We start from the raw sequence: 22,491 nt of genomic DNA on the forward strand, positions 1-22,491 counted from the left end.
TGGAGATCAGAGGGGGCTAACTGTAATGGCTAAAAAACCTCCACTATGCCAATCATAGTGAGGATGGCACAGGATAGGACAGGGCTCAGATATGTTGTTCACAGTGTCACACTGAGTTGTACTTGATGCAATAGCACCTAATAACAACAAGAAATTGAATGAGGTTGTTTTGTGACACAGCAAATGATTTACTCAGATGTATTTTTAAAACGAAAGCTTTTTCACTAAAATTTATGTTACTGCTATATAATCTACATACAGCCGGATTCAGTATCTTAATATATAAAATTCAACGATTTTGGTGAATTCTCAAGATCATGCTGCCGATTGCACAATTCACTCCCAGACACTTTTTACCACTAAAAAACCCTGAAACTTGTTTAGTTCCTCCTTTCTCATCCCTCCCCTAGGTCTCTCTCAGCCATGAATCCACTTTCTCTCATTGTGGATTTGTCTCTCCTGGGACTCTGGTATAAACAGAATCATACAAGGTATGGTCTCATGTGTGCTGCTTCTTTCACTTTGCATGCTTATGCCAAGGTTCATCCACATTGTAGTATGTATCTCAAAAACCAAAACAAAACCTCAAACACATTGCCATCAAGTTGGTGTCAACTCATTGTGACCTCCCATTGGGCTTTCAAGGACAGAAATCTTTCTAAGAAGGGGTGGCTCATCTTTCTCCCATGGTGCCGCAGGTGGATTTGAATTGCTGACCTTATGGTTAGCAGTCTGGCACGTCATACACTGTGCTAATAAGATTCCTTAGAATGTATCAGTATTCCCCCCCCTTTAATGGCTGAACAATATCCTGTTGCATACACATAATACATTACCATTCTCATGGCTATAAATACTGTATATATACACTACAAACATTCATGTACAGGTTTTTGTGTGGGAGGCATTTTGAAGAAGTGTGCCTAAAATGCTATAATATGCATCAAGTACCTTAAGACAATGGGAGACTATGTGTGTGTGTGTGTGTGTGAGTTTATATGTCGGTGGCCAATCCAAGTTTTTGAATGATGACAAACAGTCTTTGGGTTTAAGAAGAGATCATAATGGCTGAGTCAACATGTAAATCCTAGCTCTACCCTACATGTGTTTCAACCCTGTCTGGCTGCATGCCTCACCTTCTGTTCTGAACCACAGCGTAAGTGAGGCCTGCATGGTGGGAAAGGAGCCATGCCATTCATGCCCAAAGAAACCAGTGGACACTTGCCCAAACAGTGGCTATTCCTATTATGCTTTTGGGATGAAAGGAAAAGTGATATGTATCATTTTGTGATTCAAGAAAAACAACAGTAAAAATCCTGCTCTGATGTTAATGGGGTGGGGTGGGGGGAAGTGACCCATCAATCAATGGATGCGATGATGCCCAAATATCACATCGGTTAGAAGAATCATCCCACATAAATGCCCACTTTTCTCTCCTTTGGGTCCTAAAACTTTCATCACTACACGGCAGTACTTCTGTGGAGATGGACATGTGGTGAGCCACCAGCTGTTCACCAGTGTCATCTAGTTTCATTCTTAGAGACCTATCTAATTTTGGCCCTCCTCTGTGACTGTCACTTCCCATTGTCTTACACATGGCCCTGAAAAGGTTGTCAAGATTCTTCTCCCTCAGTCTTCATTCTAAAAAGGAATTTGAACCCTGTTACCTAAAAAGTCGGAGCGAAGCTATGTTTCTTTTCAACTCTATTTCATTTAGGGAAAAGATGGTGAGGTAAAGGTTGGAATTAAAGATAAGAATCCATCAGGTACAAACTGTTCTTCAAGCATAATGGATATCTGATTCAGTCCAAGAGACAGAGATCTAGTACCTGACTAAAAGTTGGCCTGTCTTTTGCCAAATAACACAGCATGTGACATACTCAGGTATTCTTTTATGAGACAAGGTATTCTGTACCTGCTTGTTGAAATGTCCTCAAAAGGGTAGAGAATCTCTCCATTGTTACAGATTTCGCAGATGAATCCCTTCTGGCTACACAGACTGCAGCTGTACACGTGTGAGGTGGCAAATTTAATGACTTTGCCCAAGAATGGAGCCAGCTTCCCTTCTATTACCTGCAGGAAGAGAAATGGGACATGGAAGTAAATTCATTGAAAACAGCGATCTTGCAGATGCAAGGAGGACTGGAATTCCTTTCCTTTACACAACAGGAAAACCTCTAATTACAATTTCTCAGCAACTCGGAGAAAGGAAGATAGAGTATTTTAGCCTGAAAGAACTCTGGTTTAAACCACTGGAGGTTAGAAAATGAAGATGCTGACAGTGGCATGAGGAGGGGTGGTGTCAGCCAGTGTGGTAACTGATGGTGTCACCCTCTCCACAGACCTCCTGGGTACAGACCAGACAGAATGCTTGCCAATGGTTATTACCCATGTTAATCACAGAATAAAACGTGATAGACTTGTAGAGATCTTAAATGCAGTATTTCTTAGGTTATGTGAACATTATAACAAAATTGTTTTTTAAAACCTTTCTACACTGAATGAATGAGTGGAAGTATTTTTCATTTTTGCTCTTCTTCCTTTAATCATGACCTTACTCTTAAAGAGGTTATTGATACAGGTTCACAATTACTAATTCTCAAAACATTAAAACTTAAATACCAGAAAATTTGACAAAATCAGTGATTATTTTAAAACAGCAGCAGTAACAAAAACAGTGAGTTTGTAGCATGTGATTGTTGTAGTGCTGTCAGTGAAACCCTGCAATTCCAAACATCTCTGTAACTGAGTAATGATGATACTGCATAGGAAAATTTAAACTAAATGAGTGTAATGTGTAGCTTTGTATGTATACTGATACATGTAAACATGGCTTAAGAAAAACACATTTGTATTATCATATTTATAGACTACTTTCCAAGACCAAGTTCATCCACAGTTATGACATGGTATATGGGAGTGCTGTGGATTTCCCGAACTGGATTCAAAACATAAGGGTAAATATTAACACAGAGTTGTACGCTATAAACTCAATGACACATTTTCTCTGACAAATTGTGCTTTTTTTTTTTTAAAATCATATCCCCAAAAAACACACACAGCAAATGTAGAAATCTCCCCCCACTATAAAATAGAATAGAAAAGGTTAATAAATTGGTAGTTTTCACTCCATACTCAAGATAGTTTTTAAAACTTACACAATTTTTAAAAATATAGCTGATGGCATAGTCCATAGGGAGTTGCAATGCTAACCCAGAAGTGATACTTCTCTGGTGGTTCAAATCCATCAGTGGTTCTACTGGAGAAAGATGGACTTTGTCTTCTTATACTATTTGCAGCCAAGGAAACCCACTGAAGGGTCAGCTATGAGTTGGTTCTCAGTTGATGATAATGTATTTTTGGGTTTTGTGTTTTTTTACTTAAAGATTGGGTGATTCCATATGCAATTCCAGATTTTTGGCTTCGTTTGGAAAATAGAAGAGATATTGAAAAATGAGGCCTGAATTCTACCACAATGACAGGGTGCTTGCTCCAATAAGCCGTCTCCTCCAATGACCATCATTCTCACTAGAACTTGGTGTCTTGCATCTGCTTGACTTACATATTTGTCACCTATTGGGTCTGAGAACATCCATGTAATTTGAACCCATTATTGGTCAAATTTCTTCTCAATTAACACTGTATGGGTCTGAATCACTTCAATAGTTTACATACAAGTAAGACAAAATTGGACTTTATCTCATTGAGATTAATGCATGCTAATTTTGATTTTCTAAAAAAGGACAAATTAATTTTATGTTGGAGGTAACTGGATACTTTCCTGCAAACATTAACATAAAAATCTCATAGAAAAGTAGTAGCTAACCATCTTTTAAAGAGAAATTACAACACTTCAATGATTAAATAGTAGTAACAGATAAGAAAAAAATGAAATACTACAAAGAATATAATCATGTGTTCCAAAATAAATTACAGTTATACATTAATCTGAATAGGAGTATGTCAGGGGTCCTATCTCCATACTTTTTCAATGTATAAGCAGAACATCATTCAGGAAGCAGGGCTTTATGAGGAGGAATGTGGCATCAGGATTAGAGGAAGACTCATCAACAATCTATGTTACGCAGATGACACAACCTTGCTTGCTGAAACTGAAGAGGACCTGAAGTACTTGCTGTGAAAGGTCAACTGTAGTCTTCAATATGGATTGAAGCTGAACATCAAGAAGACAAAGATTCTCACCGCTGGGCCAACTGGCAGCACCATGATAGATGGAGAAGAGGTTGTTAACAATTACAGCTTGCTTGGTTCCACAATCAACATTAACACTCATAGTCAGGAAATCAAAAGACGAATTGCACTTGGAAAATCTGCTGTTAGGGACCTTTCCAGAGTACTGAAAAGCAATTACGTCAATCTAGAGACTAAGGTGTGCCTATCTAGGCTTTGCAATTACTTGTTAAGGATTAGAGAGCTGGACAATGACAAAGGTTGACAAAAGAATGGATGCCTTTGAATTGTGGTGCTGGAGAAGAGTCTTGAACATACCATGGAACACCAGGAAAACAAATAGATCTGTCTTGGAGAGGGTGAAACTGAGTTTCTCCTTGGAGGCTAGGATTTTGAAGCTCCATCTCACATACTTTGGTCACATGGCCATGAGGGACCAGTCCTTGGAGAAGGACATCATACTCAGAAGGGTTCAAGGACAGTGTAAGAGAGGAAGATGTTGGATGAGATAGATTGATACAGTAACTGGGGCAATTAGGATGGGTGTGTTGGAATCAGTGAGACTGGCTCAAGACAGGGCAGGCTTCAGAGCTCCTGTACATAGGGTCACTACGGGTCACAGGTGACTTGATGGCACATAACAATAACAACGACATACATTAATACTGGAGATAAAAATTCAATTAGTATTTAAAATATCATGGGGTAATCCTATGATGCTTAAAAAAGAAACACAGCAGTGTTGAGTGGAGTAAGGGGGGAGAAAGCTGAAGAAGCCAGTCTTTCATTCTACATATATACTTCTTCCATTTTTCCATAATAAATGTGTATACTTTTGCAATAAAATGCAAAATGTGAACAGAAAAATGAAGCTTAAAGTTTTGTAAGAGTAGAATTCTTTTCTTTAGAAATGGGACAGAAATTATCTTGAGTCAATTTTCTCACCATCCTTAACTTACTGTTTCCTACATTACTTATCTTTAGAAAACCATAGATAGACTATTTATATACTTTCAGGGGGGAAAAAACCCAATAAACCCCAGCAAAGCATGCCCCTAATACCAACACAAGATGCAAACTTTCTAAGAAAGAACCACTGCCAAATCATATACCCAACCACCAGTAAACACTTCCCAATGTGTCACACAGTTATTTCTAAACTGTGGTAACAATAATGCAGCTGAACTTGGCTTTCCTTATTTCACTCTACCCTAAACAATTAAAGAGAAACACCAACAAACTAGAATATATTTAGGAAAAAACAACTGGAATTTAGAACAGGTGAATGAATAAAGGCTGAAGAAACTGGAGATGAGAAATCTCAAGAAGGAAATAAAAGCTATCATGTAGGGTCTAAAAGATAAAACCAGCAGCATTTGAGCATAAAGTTCCCTCTACCTAGGAGACAGGGAGCATTGTGAAGGCTCTTAAAGTATTTTACAGAATTACACTGCCATCAATACATATTTAGTCCTATTTAGAATTAATTCTACAAGGACACAATACATTTCTCTGTATTATTAAATCTTTTATAATTGCTTAATGAAAATGTGATTTCCCTCTTTTTGTATATGTCATTTACATTTATTTAGGTTTTTTTCAAAGTTAAGCTTTCAGGTAAGGTTTCTTATTAGCAATAGCTGGCATAGCAGAAAAGAATTACAATTATGCATATATCCTACATTTGAACATACTATTGGACTCATATAAATGCTTATACTTTTTATGTAACTCTTTTGGGTTTTCTGAAAATATTTCCTTATCCCTTCCTTTCTAATATTTACCCCTTTTGTTTATTGTATCATTCAGTACTTCTAAAACAATGTTAAGTAATAATAGTGTTAAAGGCATTTATGTTATTTCACTGAGAATATGGATGGAACTCGAGTTGCTATAATTAAGGATGCTTTAGGAAGAATACTAATTGATCCAGGAAGTATTAAAAGAAGATGGAAAGAATATACTGAGTCACTGTATCAAAAGGAATTGGCAGACACAGAAGAATTTCATGAAACAACATATGAGCAAGAGCCTATGGTGATGAAGGAAGAAGTTCAGGCTGCTTTGAAAGAAACAGCAAAAAATAAGGCCCCAGGAATAGATGGTATATCAATTGACATATTTCAGCTAATAGATGCTGCCCTGGACGTGCTCACCAAGTTGTGCCAAGAAATCTGGAAAACAACCACTTGGCCAACTGATCTATATTTGTTCCCATCCCAAAGAAGGATGATGCAACAGAATGTGGATACTATAGAACAATATTGATTTCACATGCAAGCAAAATTCTACTGAAGATTATCCAAAAACAACTGGAACAGCACATCAGCAGAAAACAGCCAGAAGTTCAGACTGGGTTTAGAAGGGGTCGTGGTACTAGGGATACTGTAGCTAATGTCAGATGGATCTTAGCTGAAAGCAGGGAATACCAGAGGAATGTCTAACTGTGTTTCATTGACTATGCAAAGGCATTTGACTGTGTGGATTATAACAAACTGTGGTTGACTCTGAAAAGCATGGGAGTCCCAGAACACTTGATCTTGCTAATGTGAAACCTATACTTGGACCAAGAGGCAGTTGTCAGAACAGAGCAAGGAAACACTGCATGGTTCAAAATTGGGAAGGGCGTATGCCTGTCTCCATACCTTTTCAACCTGTATGAAGAACAGATTATCCGGGAGGCTGGGCTCTATAAGGAGAAGTGTGGTGTCAGGATTAGTGGAAGATTCATCAACAATATGCGTTATGCAGATGACACACCCTGCTTGCTGAAACTGAGGAGGACCTGGAGCTCTTGCTGCAGAGGGTCAAGGACTGCAGCCTCCAATATGGATTGAGGTTCAATGTCAAGAAGACAAAGATTCTCACCATTGGACCAATTGGCAGCATCAGGATGGATGATGAAGAGATTGAGATTGTTCACAGCTTTAGTTTGCTTGGCTCCACTGTCAACACTCTTGGTACCAGCAGCCAGGAAATTAGAAGACATATTGCTATGGGAAAGTCTGCTGTTAGGGACCTCGCCAAAGTCCTGAAGAGCAATGGTGTCTCTCTGGAAACTAAGGTGCATCTGACACAGGCCATGGTCTTTGCAATCACTTGTCATGCATCAGAAAGCTGGACAATGACTAAGGAGGATAGAAGGAGAATTGATGCCTTTGAGCTGTGGTGCTGGAGAAGAGTATTGAGGGTACCATGGACTGCTAGGAAAACAAACATTTTCAACCTGGAAAGGGTTAAACCAGGCAGCTCCCAGGAAGCAAGGATTCTGAGGCTCTGTCTAACATACTTCGGACATGTTGTAAGGAGGGACCGGTCCTTGGAGAGGGTCATCATGCTTGGGAGGGTAGAGGGACAGCGCAGGAGGGGAAGGCCCTCTATGAGGTGGATTGATTCAGTGACTGGGGTAATTGGGATGGGAGTGTCAGAGACAGTGCGATTGGCACAGGACAGAGCAGAGTTTAGGGCTGTTGTACATAGGGTCGCTATGAGTCGGATCAGAACTCCTACAGGATTTCCTAGGCTGTAATCATTATAGGAGACCCTCTGGTGGTTAGTGGTAAGAGCTGTTCTGCCAACCAAAGGCAGGTGATTTGGATCCACCAGCTTCTCCATGGAAGAAAGATGGGTAATCTCCTTCCATGCAATTTGCAGCTTCTGAAAACCTGCTAGCAAGTCAGTTATGAGTGGCTTCCAAAGTGAGGGCACATAACAACAATAATTTCACCATAGCTTTTTCAAAAATAGTGGTTTGCATACAAAATTTGTATATATTGTCTTTCACTCATTCCCTCACTCACACTGTATTTCACACGGTCATTTCCACACACTGTATTTTATGAAATTAATTCCAACTGATCTATGCCCACTATCACCTTATCTTTTCTGGTCCCCACTGGATCTTTCCTAATTCTTTCACCCTCTCCCTCTGCCCAACAAACCCTGTGACCCCGTGATTTCTCCTTTCTGTACTCTGAGCCCCCCTCACTTCTCTCTCCTTCCCATTTGACTTTCATACACATCTTCCTAGCTATCCATCTATTTTTACAGTAATTCACCATAGTTTTTATTTAGTCTTTTGATGATAGTTTTGTTGAGATATAATTATATATTATAAAATAACCAATAAATATGTATTTATTCCTATTTGAAGTACAGGATTTAACAATCTTATTATATGCAATTTTGCAATCATCAATTTTAGCACATTTTTATCACATTAAAAAAATACCACTTCCCAACTAGCAGTCACACTTTCTGTCCCCACTTTATCCTTCAAGACTATGTAACCATTAACCTAGCATTTTCTTTACCAATTTACCTATTACAGTCACTTCTTATAAATGTAATCATATTGTATATGGTCTTTTGTGATGGGTTTTCTTAATTTAGCATATTTCCAGAGTTCATGTTGATTTTCTTTTAAATATTTCTAGTAAAAGTTTATTTTTCCAATCCTACCCTATGCTCTCATTACCACTCCTTAGATTAATAAAACAATCTCCTAATTTCATTGCCATTCAGTATACAAATTAATCCATTTTAGGTAACTCTTTCATCATATTGTAATCTCTTTGCATAAACTTTGAGTGAGTTATTTCATCATTGATTAAAAAAATTCTTCCGTCATTTGTTCCATAAAATTCAGTGAGTTGCAGTGTCCCAGACACTGGACTTAAGGGTAAAGTGGGCAGGACTGGAACTTATATTTTGCCTCATATGCAAATGTGTCAGAAGCTGCTTCTCGACTACCGCTCCCCGGGCACTTTCCTTTCCCCAGTATGTATCTTCTATTGTGTGAGGGAACTTCTTCCCCAGTGGCGCGGAACACGCCTTAACCCATTTCATTTACTCAATTCACTCTTCTTCTCTTCACACTTATTCCTATTTCACTGAGGCTGCAAGACTCAGATCTCCTGGGAACTCATGTGGAAAGAAAGCCATCTTTGGCTTCGCCAGCTGTCACTGACCCTTTGCGCGTCCCCCTTTTTACTGAAACCTTTTTACATCACATAAGTCAACTTGGAATTTGATGTGGTTTCTTGCTCTTTGCTATTATTCAGCATATAGTTGTTTAGTTTCTACAATGACAAGATGCACAGAGAAAACAGATGGTACTTGGTCATTTTCATAACAGCAACTTTACATGGAACAACCTAAAAGAATATGATCTACTTGAGGGCAAAATCCGAGTCTCATAATCATCTTAAGTATCCTATCCCTTCCAGCTCCTGGATGTTTTGTTAACTGACCAAGGATCATTTCCCTCTGGCTGTCAGCAGCCGTTCATTGGGACTGTCCTTGTGTCACACGTGTTGTGTCATTCTGCAGTTTAGGGAGAAACATAAACATAAACGAATCTCTTTGCAGCTCAGATGTCCAGAGCTCCCCTCCTCTCTCTCTTTTTGTTCTTATTACTAATTAATTACTTCTTCCAATTCCTAGCATAGGTTCATGGACATGTTCCAGAGGCTGAAGCTGTTTTTAAGTTTTCCTAACAGATAAGTGAGATAATAGCCTAGACATTTATTTAAGAATTTACAAGCTGATTTTAATCTTATAGAAAGGGAAACTTCATACTTAAACATTTTCAGATGTAGTCCAAGAAATTGGTAAATTATAAATCTAGTATTTAAGTATAACTATTGGTAGTACTTGAAATAAAAACCCAAACTATTGTCGGTCTTGCTTCTTCACAGTCACAGGTTAGTTTTGAACTGCCAACCTCTTGGTTAGTAGTCTAATTGTTGCACCACTAGGTCTTCTTTAATAGTAAATAGCCTCAAGGTCTCCTTGAACAGTAAGCAATAGCTTATTACCAGCTTATTTCAAATGAATCAGACATTTTCTGTGAAGGAAAACAGGTATGAAGTTCATAAGTTACTTTTATTTTTTTAGTTGAACTTTATTGTTACACAAAATCCACTATGTGGTGGCCACAGCTGGAGCCGGGGTCCTCTGCATGGAGACTCTGGTGTGAGTCTTTACAAGATGGTCAGTGAATTCCTGGTAGGGAGACTTGGTAAACACATTTTCTTTCCAGAGATCTGGGGTCAAGTAACTGTACGTCTTAGAGATGGCATCAAAGGTGGCCTTGGCGAAGTTGCCCAGGGTACCTGTGCAGCCCCTGGCTGAGGTGCAACAGTCATCAATTCCAGCCATCAGCAGCAGCCTCTTGGGCACAGGGGCTGAGACAATCCCAGTGCCTTGGGGTGCAGGGATCAGAAGCACCAACACAGAGCTACAGTGCCCAGTCACCTTGCAGGGAGCGGTGTGAGGCTTGCCAGTCTTGTTCCCCAAGTAGCCACGCCGCACAGGGACAATGGAGAGCTTGGATAGGATAATGGCCCCACGGATGGCAGGAACCACCTCCTTGGAGCACTTGATTCCCAAACCAACATGGCCATTATAGTCTCCAATGGCGACAAAGGCCTTGAACCTGGTCCACTGGCCAGCACGCGTCTGTTTCTGCACAGGCATGATTTTCAAGACCTCATCCTTGAGGGACAACTCCAGGAAAAAGTCAATGATCTCAGACTCCTTGATGGGCAGTGAGAAGAGAGAAATCTCCTCCAAGGATTTGTTCTTCATCTCTTTGACCAGACAGCCCAGCTTGGTGAGGGGGAGCCACTCCTTGTCCTCGGCTTTGCCTCCTCGAGCTCGGTAGCCCCAATCCCACAGACCTCTACCAAAGCCTCCGCGGAAACTGAGGGCTCCAATCCCAGGCCCTCCAGGCCCTCCCGCTGCACCGGCATCATCTGCCACTTCATGTTTTCTCGGAGAAGAAGCCATAGATCACTTTTTAAAGGCACTGAGTTGTCTTTCTGTTTAGATGGGATCAGTAGAAGCAAAGCAGCCAGATTCAGTTACCTTAATATTGATGTAGAACTAACTTAATATTGAAGAGAACTAAGCTTGTATGAGCATATTTACTTTAGTCAAAGCCAAAATTCTGGGGGAAGGAAAGACATTTAACACACTTTGAACATGATTAGAATCGCCCATATAAAATAATACCTTAGCAATGGCTGGAAATTGTCCATATTACTCCTTCCCAGTATGTAATTAAGTTAGTCACACGTTAATAGAATATCATCACAATCTATCTAAAGTCAGCAGGTCATTTCACCTTTAGTATCAGAAGGCTGGTGGCTTTAGGTAACCAGTTAGTCATTTGGATGTACCTATGAGGATGTTGTTGTTATGGGCCATCAAGTTGCTTGTGACTCACAGCAACCCTATGTACAACAGCTCTGAGCCCTGTTTTATCCTGAGTGAACCCCACTGTCTCTGACTCACCTACCCCCAATACCCCAGTCACTGAGTCAATCCATCTCATTGAGGGCCTTCCTCTCTTGCACTGTCCCTCCACCTTCTTATGCATGATGTCCTTTTTCAAGGACTGACTGGTCCCTCCTTGCAACATGTCCAAAGTATGTCAGACTGAGCTTCAGAATCCTTGTCTCCAAGGAGCAGCCTGGTCTCACTCTCTCTAGGATGAACCTGTTTGTTCTCCTAGGAGTCCATGGTTTATTCAATACTCTTCTCCAGCACCACAGCTTAAAGGCATCAATTCTCCTCTACCATCCCAATCATTGTCCAGCTTTCTGATGCACAGCAAGTAACTACGAAGACCTACAGCCCGGTTCAGGTGCACCTTAATCTCCAGATCATGAACTAGATTTCTGAGCCGTGGTTTAGTGAATCCCTCCATTTATTTCCCCCAAATATTATTTATATTATTTAGCATGTCTATGTGAACAAAATCATGACGTCATTAGCAGAAAACATATGCAGGTCTTTCCCCAGCTCCTCAGCCTCCTGAACTTAACCTTCTCCACCTCCTATGTATACAAAATTGTCTTATCTCCTCGACAGAAGGCAGATGTCCAAAACAGAGCAAATGAGTTTATTTCTGTTTTCAATTACATTTAATTTATTGTACCAAGGAAAGTATTAGTTTGATTTACTTGGGGAATGTGCAAAAATATGGTCATTTCAAAGGTGCTACACTGACTGGTAGCCTAATGGTAAGAAGATGCCTGGCAATCATGAAAGCACATGGTTCGAATACACCAGCTGCTCTGCAGGAGAAAGACAGGCAATCTTCTCCCGTATGATTAACCACCTCTGAAAACCCACTGGAGGGTCAGCTATGGGTCGGTTCCACCTCGATGGCACACACCACCACCACCACCACCACCACCACCACCACCATCACCACCACCACCATCACGACCCTGACTAGGTTTTCAAATAAGACACACTTATAAATTAAAATTTTATGTCACTTTATAGTACTATCGAACAAGGACAGAATGCAACACCAAGGAGATAACATTTTCCAGAATTTACAATTTTGTCACTTGTAATCTCTCTACAAGCTTCTTTTCACTGTAATCCCAGTTACTTCCAGAACTAATAGGACTGTCCACTATCACTTTTCCATGATTCAGCCGGCTGACAACTCTACTGTCTATGCTGCCTTTCTTGTGTGCAGGCAGCCCACGAAAGCTGCTGGGACCGACTGCCAGCTCAGGGATACACACAGCACCCCCTTCCCCCTTCTATTCTGGTCAAGATGGTCAGTGCTGGAATTTGAGGCCTATGGCTTTCTTGCAGACTAAGACAACAGACTTTATTTGATTTGCTTTCTTGCAGACCAATCAAAAATTACAATTAAGTTAAAAAATAACCTAGTGCTGCCTTCTCCAAACCGCAGTTTCAGAAACAGCTGCTTATTACTCATGTGTGGCACCAGGAAATTGCAGTGTCATGTTCAAGGTCTGCAGCCAATAGAGATCTGTGGGATTGGAAGACGGGCACAGCCGCTTCTTTTATGTCCGTTACCTTCACTCCCTTGGCACCGCGACAAAATCTGGGGTCTCCAGGGGGAGGGAGACAGAGCACAAACCAATAACTTGGAAGAAGGAAAAGGAAAGAAAAGGCTCTTTCTCATAGAATTCCTCTATGCGTTGGCGAATTCCTTCCCCCTGATTTGTCAACTTACCTTCTATTTCAATGCAAGCATTCCTAAACCATTGTGTAACAGCTAGTGTCTGCACAACTGTTGGGGATACTTTGATGAAGAGGGCTGCTGCACTTGACAAATGGCCCCTCCTCGAAAGTCCAACCCAAAGGCCCAATTCACACAGGACAAAGCCACCTGTCACTCATTTGTAACGGGCTGGCTTGATGGAATGGGAGAGCCAAAACTGTCACACATTGTAAAATGATTTCAAATATAATCTGCTTTGCATTTGCTTGGTCTGGGAGCATGAAGAGCTGCACTCACTATTTTGCTCCAAGAAGCTACTTCTTGGCATTGATGGGTGGCGGTATGTGAAGTGCTGGCATGCTAGGACCCAGGCCAGGTGAGTCGCTCAAGCTTGAAAACTCCAACACACAGGGGGACTAGTCGAAACCCTCACTTTTACAACTTTTAATCACAACTCTTTGTTGCTGTCCTCCCAAAAAGTATGGAGGAATTTGCTATTTGAAGAAGTTTGTTAAAACTCTCGTTTCTAATGATTAACTGTGGAGCTCCTTATCCTGGCCTGTTTATACTGGGCTGTTTGTAAGTAAACAAAACTGTCTCTTCTCTAATTAGCTGCTCTCCTCTAACTCATTATGGGGCTGCTCAAAGAAGGCTTAATTTTTGGCTAATCAAGCACTTCAGGAGGGTGGATGCAATATCACCAATTAGTTCTTATCTGATTCTCTCCCAAAGGTGACAATTTCTACTGAAGACATTTGCAACTATGTGATAACTTGATCTCAGTTAATTGGGGAGATTGGTGAGTGGCCATCATCATTCCTACCAAATTACTTTTTGTTTCCTGCTGGAAAAGAAAGCTTGGAGAATAAAAGAAAAAAGGACTTTTAACTTAAACTTTCTTAATGGCTTGGAGTGGTAAAATGAACTCAAGAACACAAATTTCAGGTTCAGAAAAAAATGTATGTCTACTTTGGGCAGTTTATTCTGCACTAATTGTCTGGTAGCTTAATGGAAAAACATTGTGCTGCCAACCCAAAGGTTTGTTGTTGTTGTTGTTATGTGCCGTCCAGTCGTTTGCGACTCATAGCGACCCTATGTACAACAGCCCTAAACCCTGCTCTATCCTGTGCCAATCACGCTGCCTCTGACACACCCATCCCGAGTACCCCAGTCACTGAATCAATCCACCTCATAGAGGGTCTTCCCCTCCTGCGCTGTCCCTCTACTCTACCCAGCATGAAGTCCCTCTCTAAAGACCTGTCTCTCCTTACAACATGTCCAAAGGTAGGCAGTTCAAATCCACCAGGTGTTCTGAGGGAGAAGGATGGGCAATCTCCTCCCAGGCAGTCTACTGCCTCTAAAAGCCTGCTGGACAGTCAGCTGTGGGCTGGTTCTGACCTGACAGCATACAACAACAATAGCCTCAAGGGGCACAGCACCGATGCCAGGGAACCTTAGTGAAACATGTATAAAGAGTAATTATGGGTTCCAAAGATCTTGAGCCCCAAATCAGGCCAAACTCACTACCTCAGAGTTCATGCTAACTCGAAACAACCCTCTGCAGCATTTCTGAGGCACCACTGGGCCAACTTGCAGCACCTCAAAAGATAGAAAAGAGCCTGGGGTTGTTAATAATTTCAGCTTGCTCCATTCCACAATCAACACTCTTGGCACCAGCAGTCAGAAAATCAAAAGACGAATTGCACTGGGAAAATCTGTTGTCAGGGAGTTCTCCAGAGTACTGAGATTTGTAATGATATCATTCTAGAGACTAGGGTGTGCCAATCCAGGCAATGGTCTTTGCAATTACTTGGAATGCATCAGAGAGCTGTACAATGACTAAGGATGACAAAAGAAGAATTGATGCCTTCAAATTATGGTGCTGGAGAAGAGTCTTGAACATACCATGGACCACCAAGAAAACAAATAGGTCTGTCTTGGAGAGGGTAAAACTAAGTGTCTCCTTGGAGGCAAGGATTTTAAAGCTCCATCTCATGTATTATGGGCACATGGCCAGGAGGGACCGGTCCCTGGAGAAGGACATAATGCTGGGAAGGGTGGAGGGAAAGTGTAGGAGAGGAAGATGCTGCATGAGATGGATTGATACAATGACTAGGAAGATTTCTTAAATTGGCTGAGTCTCCCCTAACGAGGCAGGATGTGCAGCCTATACTGGTCCACGCTTGAGATCTGTTGTGATTTGTACTGCATCTGTCTTTGGTGTATAGTTCAATATACTCTCTCTTGTAGAAAATTACTTTTTAAAAAAAATTATTATTATTATTTTTGTGTCTACCATCAAATTGGATCTGACTAGTACAAGAAGAGATTGCCCCTCCTTCCATAGCACAGCTTCTGGTGGATTTGAACCATGCACCTCTGGGATGAAAATTCTCTTAAGTGGTCATGTTTTGAGTGATTTTCTGAATACGGAGTGTGATCTTGAATAGTGCCTTCCAATGAGCCAAGCTGAGGAGCCCTGGTGGTGGTGCACTGTGGGTTCGGCTGCTGATCTCAAAGGTGAGCCATTTGTGTTCATCACTGACTCCTCAGGAGAAAGATGGACAGCATCCTGCTACAAAGATTTACAGCCTCAGACACTCAGTGGAGGGTCATCAAGAGTTGGAATTGGCTCAAATGGTAGTGGGTTTAACTTTTGGTTTGAGCTCGTCACACTACTGAAAAATGCATAAAGTATCTCAAAAAACTCATTGCTGTGGAGTCGGAATCAACTTATAGCTGACCCTTCAGTGGGTTTTCTGAGCCTGTAAATTGCATGGGAGGAGAATGTCCATCTTTCTTCTGCATAAAATATGTTGTTGTTGTTGTTGTTGTTGTAGTGTACTGTAGAGCCATTGCTGACACTCTAGTTGGTTTTCAGAGGCAGTTAATTACACAGGACATTACCCATCCTTCTCCCGCAGAGCAATTGGTGGCCTTGAACCATGTGCCTTCAGGATAGCAGCACAGCTTCTTGCCACTAGGCCACCAGAGCTCCCTAGCACAAAATTCTGTGATAAAAATGTATCAAACATCAACATAAACCCTATGATATTTACCAAAGTAGAGAAGGAACTTTACTAATCGGAGAAGCAACTACAACTGGGGGGCCGGGGGGAGACACCCAAAGCAACTAACCTTACGTGGAAGAGATTGAAAAACTAGTTCTTTGAAGAGAACCTGAATAGAGCCCAAATGAGGCATCTTAACAGAAAACAAAAGACCTATATGTGGGAGGGGTGTCATGCAAAGAGGGGGAGAGAAAAAGAGAGAAATGCAACATTACCTGATAAATAAGGGAATAGTCATTAAAAGAGGGGATACATCAAGACCAAAAGTCAAGAAAGGAGGAAGCAGTGGCGAAAGAATGAGAACAGAAAAGAATAAAAGGCTAAAGCAGAACAACAAACATCAAATGCTGGCGAGGTTGTGGAGAAACCGGAACTCTTTTTTTTTTTTGCGAATAAAGTATATTTATTTCATTTTGTATTGTGATTTAAGTAAAGTTTACAGAGAAAATTGCTTGCCCACCTCCTCTCTAGGACTCTCATTTTCTGTCTTCTGAGCTTTATCCCTGGGCAAATTACGCCCTTTTAATCTCACATGAAACCGGAACTCTTATTCACTGTTGATGGGAATGTAAAATGGTGCAACCACTATGGAAGGCTGTATGGTGCTTTCTCAAAAAGTTGCAAACAGAAATACCATTTGACCCAGCAATTCCACTACTGGGAATATATCCTAAAGAAACTGTAACTGCCACCCAAGCTGATGTATGTACACCCATGTTTATTGTAGCTTTGTTTGCAATAGCAAAGAGCTGGAAACAACCCGAGTGCCCATCAACAAACAAATGAATGGATAGAGAAGCTCTGGTATATTCACACAATGGAATACTATGTTGCATTGAAAAACAAGGAACTCATGAAATATTATGCAAAATGGATGACCTTGGAGGATATTATGCTGAGTGAAATATCTCAGTCACAAAAGGACAAATATTACATAAGGCCACTGTTGTAAAATGGGACTGACATCAGGGTTGAGGGAAGACAGAAAAGGAGGGGAGGAATGCTGTATATTGCATTGAAACAGATGAGGGAGAGAACTGTTTAAAAGGGATATTTGAATGGGTATTCTTGTCATTACAGAAGTCCAGAGTGAAGGCTGCATAGGCGGAGTGGACTTGGAGGGAGGGATTGCATAACAATGAAAGAGTTTTACTTTTCAAGGAGAAGAGTGAATTGGGGAGGGGGGTGTGGCAGAGAGAAAAGTGCAACAATGAATGACTGGAAACCTTAAGTCTCTGTAAACTTTCATGAAAATTAATTAGGAAGAAAAGACTAAAACACAGAGAAAAGCAATACCGATGCTCATAATGAGAAAGAAAAAGGAGAATGCTGATTGAGATGTGAAATAAGCACGAGAAATCTCGGTTTCTACTCCCAGCTGAGTCACCAGTAAGCACTATGACCTTTTGTAAGTCATTTAACTTCCTTATGCTTTGGTTTCCTCATCTGTAAAATAGAGAGATTGCACTAAGTGATTTGTAGCTAGATGATCCCTAAGAATTCCTTTCAGTTTGAAGAGTCTACGATTTTGTGATTAACCAAAGGGAAAACATCAAAAGGAGCTTGCTGAATATCCCAGGAATAAAGAAAGGAGATATCTGGGGAGATAGATAAAAGGTGAGTTTGGCTAGACCAATTAGAAGATATCCTAGGAAATTTCCACGAGAAGTGCAATCAGGCTGCCAGCGTTTTATTCCCCTGCTTGCTGAGTACTATTCAGAGAGGGAGTTAACGCTTTTTAGGAACCCTCCTCTCACAGGTGTGCCACCTGGTATCCTTGGCATTTTCCTGAAGACCTCGGCAAATCCCTTCCTTTCATCAAGGCATTTAATTAGTTAATGTGGAGATAGTTCTTTAGAGAGGAAACAGACAAGTGTTCAACATTATTATTACTGAACAGCTTGTATAGGCCCAGCAATGCCTGAGCGTAAGTGAGAAACTGAAGCGAGTTCCTGGCTGGAAGGTTGTGATCTAATCCACTGTAGAGGCACCGGTGGCAGGTACACCAAGCCCTGCATATAAACTCCAACAGGCGCTCTTTATTAGCTTGTATGCCATTGTCTAAGACTGTGGGTAATTTTTATTCTTTGCCTCAGGGTGTCAACAAGTAGTAAACTACCACTCGCTACACAGCACTGATTATGATTTCACACATCCTGTTTTTCAGGACTATTATCTGCTGTGCTGTGGCATTTATATGCCTGGTGTCTCAAGAGCCAGGTCATTGATTCAAATACATAGGAGGATGCATCTGTAACCAGCAGGGGGAATAAATAAAACTAGATTCTTAACTCATTCTGTAACCAGATAAAGAGTTTTTAAAATCTAAAACCAAAGCCATATAACTATTTTGTTGTTGTGTATCGTCGAGTCGACCCATAGCTGACCCTTCTGCAGGTTTTCAGAAGCAGTTAATTGCATGGGCATCCTACTCCCAAGGACCAGCTGATGGCCTCAAACCGCGTGCCTTCAGGACTGCAGTGCAGCTTCTTGTCACTAGGCCACCAGGGCTTCTAAAACTATTTTAGAAACTATAATATATTAGGGTTCGAATCCACCAGTTGCTCCTAATCTACCATCTGCTCCGTGGGAGAAGGATGGGCAATCTCCTCCCGTGCGATTACTGCATCTGAAAACTCACCAGAGGGTCAAGTGTGGGTTGGTTCCAACTGTACAGTAAACAGCAACATAGTATTAGAGAAGAATAGGAGAAGATTTATACAGGTAACTATTTTATAATCTTATAAATCATAACAGAGAAATAAATCTGTGTATACAAACTAGAAAACCTAGTACAGCTTAAAATAGCATTAAAGCCAAATAACAAACAGAACACTGTGGAAAATATTTCCCATTTATATGAGAAAATTGTCAATTTCCTTAATATAAAGAGAGTACTTTAAAATTAATAAGAAAAGGTCCAAGATAATTGAAATACAGATTAATTAGAGAAGCAGTTCACAAAAATCCCAAATAGCCAGTAAAGATGTTTTAAAAAATATGCTCAATCTTATTTAGAGTGAAAGAACGCAAATTAAAACAGGAGTTATATTTAGTTATCAGATTGGTAAAGATCAATCCTACTGCTAATAGATAGAATTAATGCAGATACAGGGAAATAGGTAATGTTAAGATACCATGAACAGAAGAAAAAAATTGACCCTACATTTTCAGAAGGCAATTTGGTATCATCTATCAAACTACAAAGTCTGCATACCCCAGAACTAAGAGTCACACAAGTGCACAAAAATATATTCAGGACGGTATTTACTGTAGTACTAGTCTCAGAAGAGATTTTTTGCTTACTAACTTACAGGTTAATAAAGGAAGGTAAATCTGTGTCATGTAGCTGTTAAAGAATGAGGTAAGCCTTGATTTGTATTGAATGCACACACGTGTAACATGGCTACGGTGATGAATATGCAAGAAAGTAGTTTGATGCCATTTGTGAAAAAAGGAGAAATAGGTAACATTCATCCAGCCTTGGAAATGTCTGGAAGGAAACAGACGCTACAGCTAGAGGTAACTGACGTTACCTTTGTGGAGAGGATTGTGGGAGCAATGTAATTGTTTTGTTTTTTTTTTAATTTACGTGAAAGTGAATTGCTACTTTTATAACTGTTTAAATTGTAAAGGAAAAAATGGCAGCTCTATGAAGCATCATCACTCTGTTTTTGTTGTGTACCATCGAGTGGAAACCAACCCATAGCTGGCTCTCTGGTGGATTTTCAGAGGCAGTTAATCGCACGGGAGGAGATTGCTCACCCTTCTCCCATGTAGCAGCTGGTGGATTTGAACCATGTACCTTTGGGACTGCAGTGCAGCTTCTTAACATTAGGCCACCAGAGCTCTCTACAATGAATTTGTTGTTGTTGACTGCTGTTGAGTCGAGCACGACAATCCTATGGACAAAAGACCTGAAGCCTTTCTAGAACTTTGTCATTTCTCAAAGTTCATAGATGTCCCAGAGGCTTGTTTAGGATGTGGATGCCACTCCTGCTTCCAAAATCATGACTTTAGAAACATCTAAATGCAAAATTTATATATGCATACACACAAACATTAATACAGAAATGTAGAAAGCCCTGTGTTTTTGGTTTTATAAGGTGTGTGATCTCACTTGTCCATAATAACATGTTTGAGTGTTTCTATAGACATTCTTGAAAACTGCCTATCAGAGCACCTGTCATCGTCACACCAGACCTTATGCCTGTTTCCATGGAGAGTTGTCTGCCTCCTACGAATGTTCCCTTATGGGTGTCCCAGGTTTGGAAGGTAACACTGCCTACTCAATTAGAATGATTTATAAGATATGCAGAGTGTCAATAGCCATATCTAATATGAGGCAATTTAAGGTCAGGTTTTGTTTACATGATTATCACTGACTTCTAGACACTTAACCTTATCTCTTTAAATACTTAACTGGGAGTTAGCAAGAAATCAGTTAAGATCCATACTGCATTTAAGAATCTCACTTAAATAAAGGTTTTAAATGGGCTCTTCCAGCTAAGGCCCAGCTCTGCGTGGCCAGGATTTTCCTTCCTTTCCTATGAGAGGTCTGCTTTCACTGTCTTTATCTTGTGAGGAACATTATTTGATCTTGATCACATGGTTGGCCTATCAAATTGAAGTAGTTTCAGACTGTGCTTTGTAATCAACAATATAATGAAGAGAAACAGTATTGGTGTCTGCCTTTTTAACTCATTCCTTACCCATTCAGAAGTCACAACAGGCAAGAATAATTGACAAAGAATTGTACTTCAATTTCTCTATTTCCATTTCTCCATTTTCTTAGTTAAGAAAGCTCAACTAGTTGAGACTCTAAGCAGTAGTAGACTAGCTTAGGTAAGTTGGGAGAACTCTTCCTTTCTTTTTAAATTGAATTCTTTATGCAACATCACTTTTTATACCTGTTGATGTTCTTTCCTAAAAATATTATTTGATCTGATTTTAATGTGGTTAATCCCAACCTCCTTTTGTTTAAATTTGCCTGTCTCTTCATCCTTTCCACTGTACTCACTTTATTGCTTCTGAGACAAACAACAAAGCACATACACCCGTATTTTACACATTGCACAGTAATTTCTACACATAAAACTCAGTGACGTTGAATACATTCTTCCAAGTTGTACAAGCATTCTCGCCCTCTTTTCTGAATCCCTCCTTTCCCTGGGCAAACTCCTTGTCTCCCAAAGCCTCTTTTTTTTTTTTTTAAATTTAGTTTGTTTATTTTTCATTTCAATGAACATCTACAGAGATTTTGGAATTCCATTCATTCATTGTTGCACCCTTCTTCCCGCACCAACCCCTCCCCCCACCAACATCCCCCCTCCCCGTTTGCTCCTCTCCTTGAAAAGCAAAAGAAAAACTCCCTCATTGGTACACAATCCCCCCGCACCTCCCCAAACCCCACCCCCTACCCCCAAATATAATCCACTCTGCAACCCTCACTGCGTACTCCTACGATAAAAATAATGCCCTAAAATATAATACTTTTAGACTATTCTCTCCCCCATAGACTTCAATGCCGTAAACATATTTCATCCAGTTTTTCTCAGTCTTACCCCCACCCCAATGCCAGCCTCATTCTACAACAGTGGCACCATATAGCATTTGTCCCTTTGTGACTGAGATACCTCACTCAGCATAATGTCCTCCAGGGTCACCCATTTTGATTAATATTGCCTGAGTTCCTTGTTCTTCAATGCAGCATAGTATTCCACTGTGCAAATATACAAAGCCTCTTACTTTATCTTTTACATTAACATGACCATTCAGATTGCACACAGTTAGTTCATTTGAAAGAACACAATGCTTCACACAAAACAATCTTTTTTTTTTTTTTTTTATTTTGTGTGCGTGTACCGTCAAATCAGATCTGACTGGTACAGGAGGATATTGCGCCTCCTTCTCCGGCAGAGCATCTGGTGGAAAACAATCTTTTCTAATTAAGTTTATCTCTGTGTCTAAGAATGCTCCTTAGAACTGAGGCTGGTGAGACTTGTTCTCTTCTACTTTGGGCATGTCATTAGGAGGAGATGGTCCCTGGAGGAAGACAGGGTGCTTGATAAAGTAGAGAGGAAGAATCACAACTAGATGGACTGACGGGGGTTGTTATAATGAGCTCACTGTGAGGATGGAGGCTGCCTGAGCAGGGTTTCAGTCTGTTGTCATTATGAAATGGCATTGACTCTATGGCATCTAACATCACCGGTTAAGGGCTCAGCTGTA

At 40.5% G+C, this 22,491-nt stretch overlaps 1 protein-coding gene across 1 annotated transcript in view; it reads right to left on the reverse strand.

Annotated features, from left to right (window-relative positions):
* The window catches only part of PLEKHM3 (pleckstrin homology domain containing, family M, member 3), a 205,490-nt gene that overhangs the window by 32,794 nt on the left and 150,205 nt on the right, over positions 1-22,491 (reverse strand). Inside the window, exon 6 of the mRNA XM_006889130.1 lies at positions 1,916-2,073. Coding sequence (XP_006889192.1) covers positions 1,916-2,073 — 158 coding nt within the window. The remainder of the gene's footprint in view (positions 1-1,915; positions 2,074-22,491) is intronic.

The sequence above is a fragment of the Elephantulus edwardii genome, unplaced genomic scaffold (genome assembly GCF_000299155.1).
Source record: "Elephantulus edwardii isolate Elephantulus edwardi_28Jun2011 unplaced genomic scaffold, EleEdw1.0 scaffold00075, whole genome shotgun sequence".
NCBI classification, from domain to species: Eukaryota; Metazoa; Chordata; class Mammalia; order Macroscelidea; family Macroscelididae; genus Elephantulus; species Elephantulus edwardii.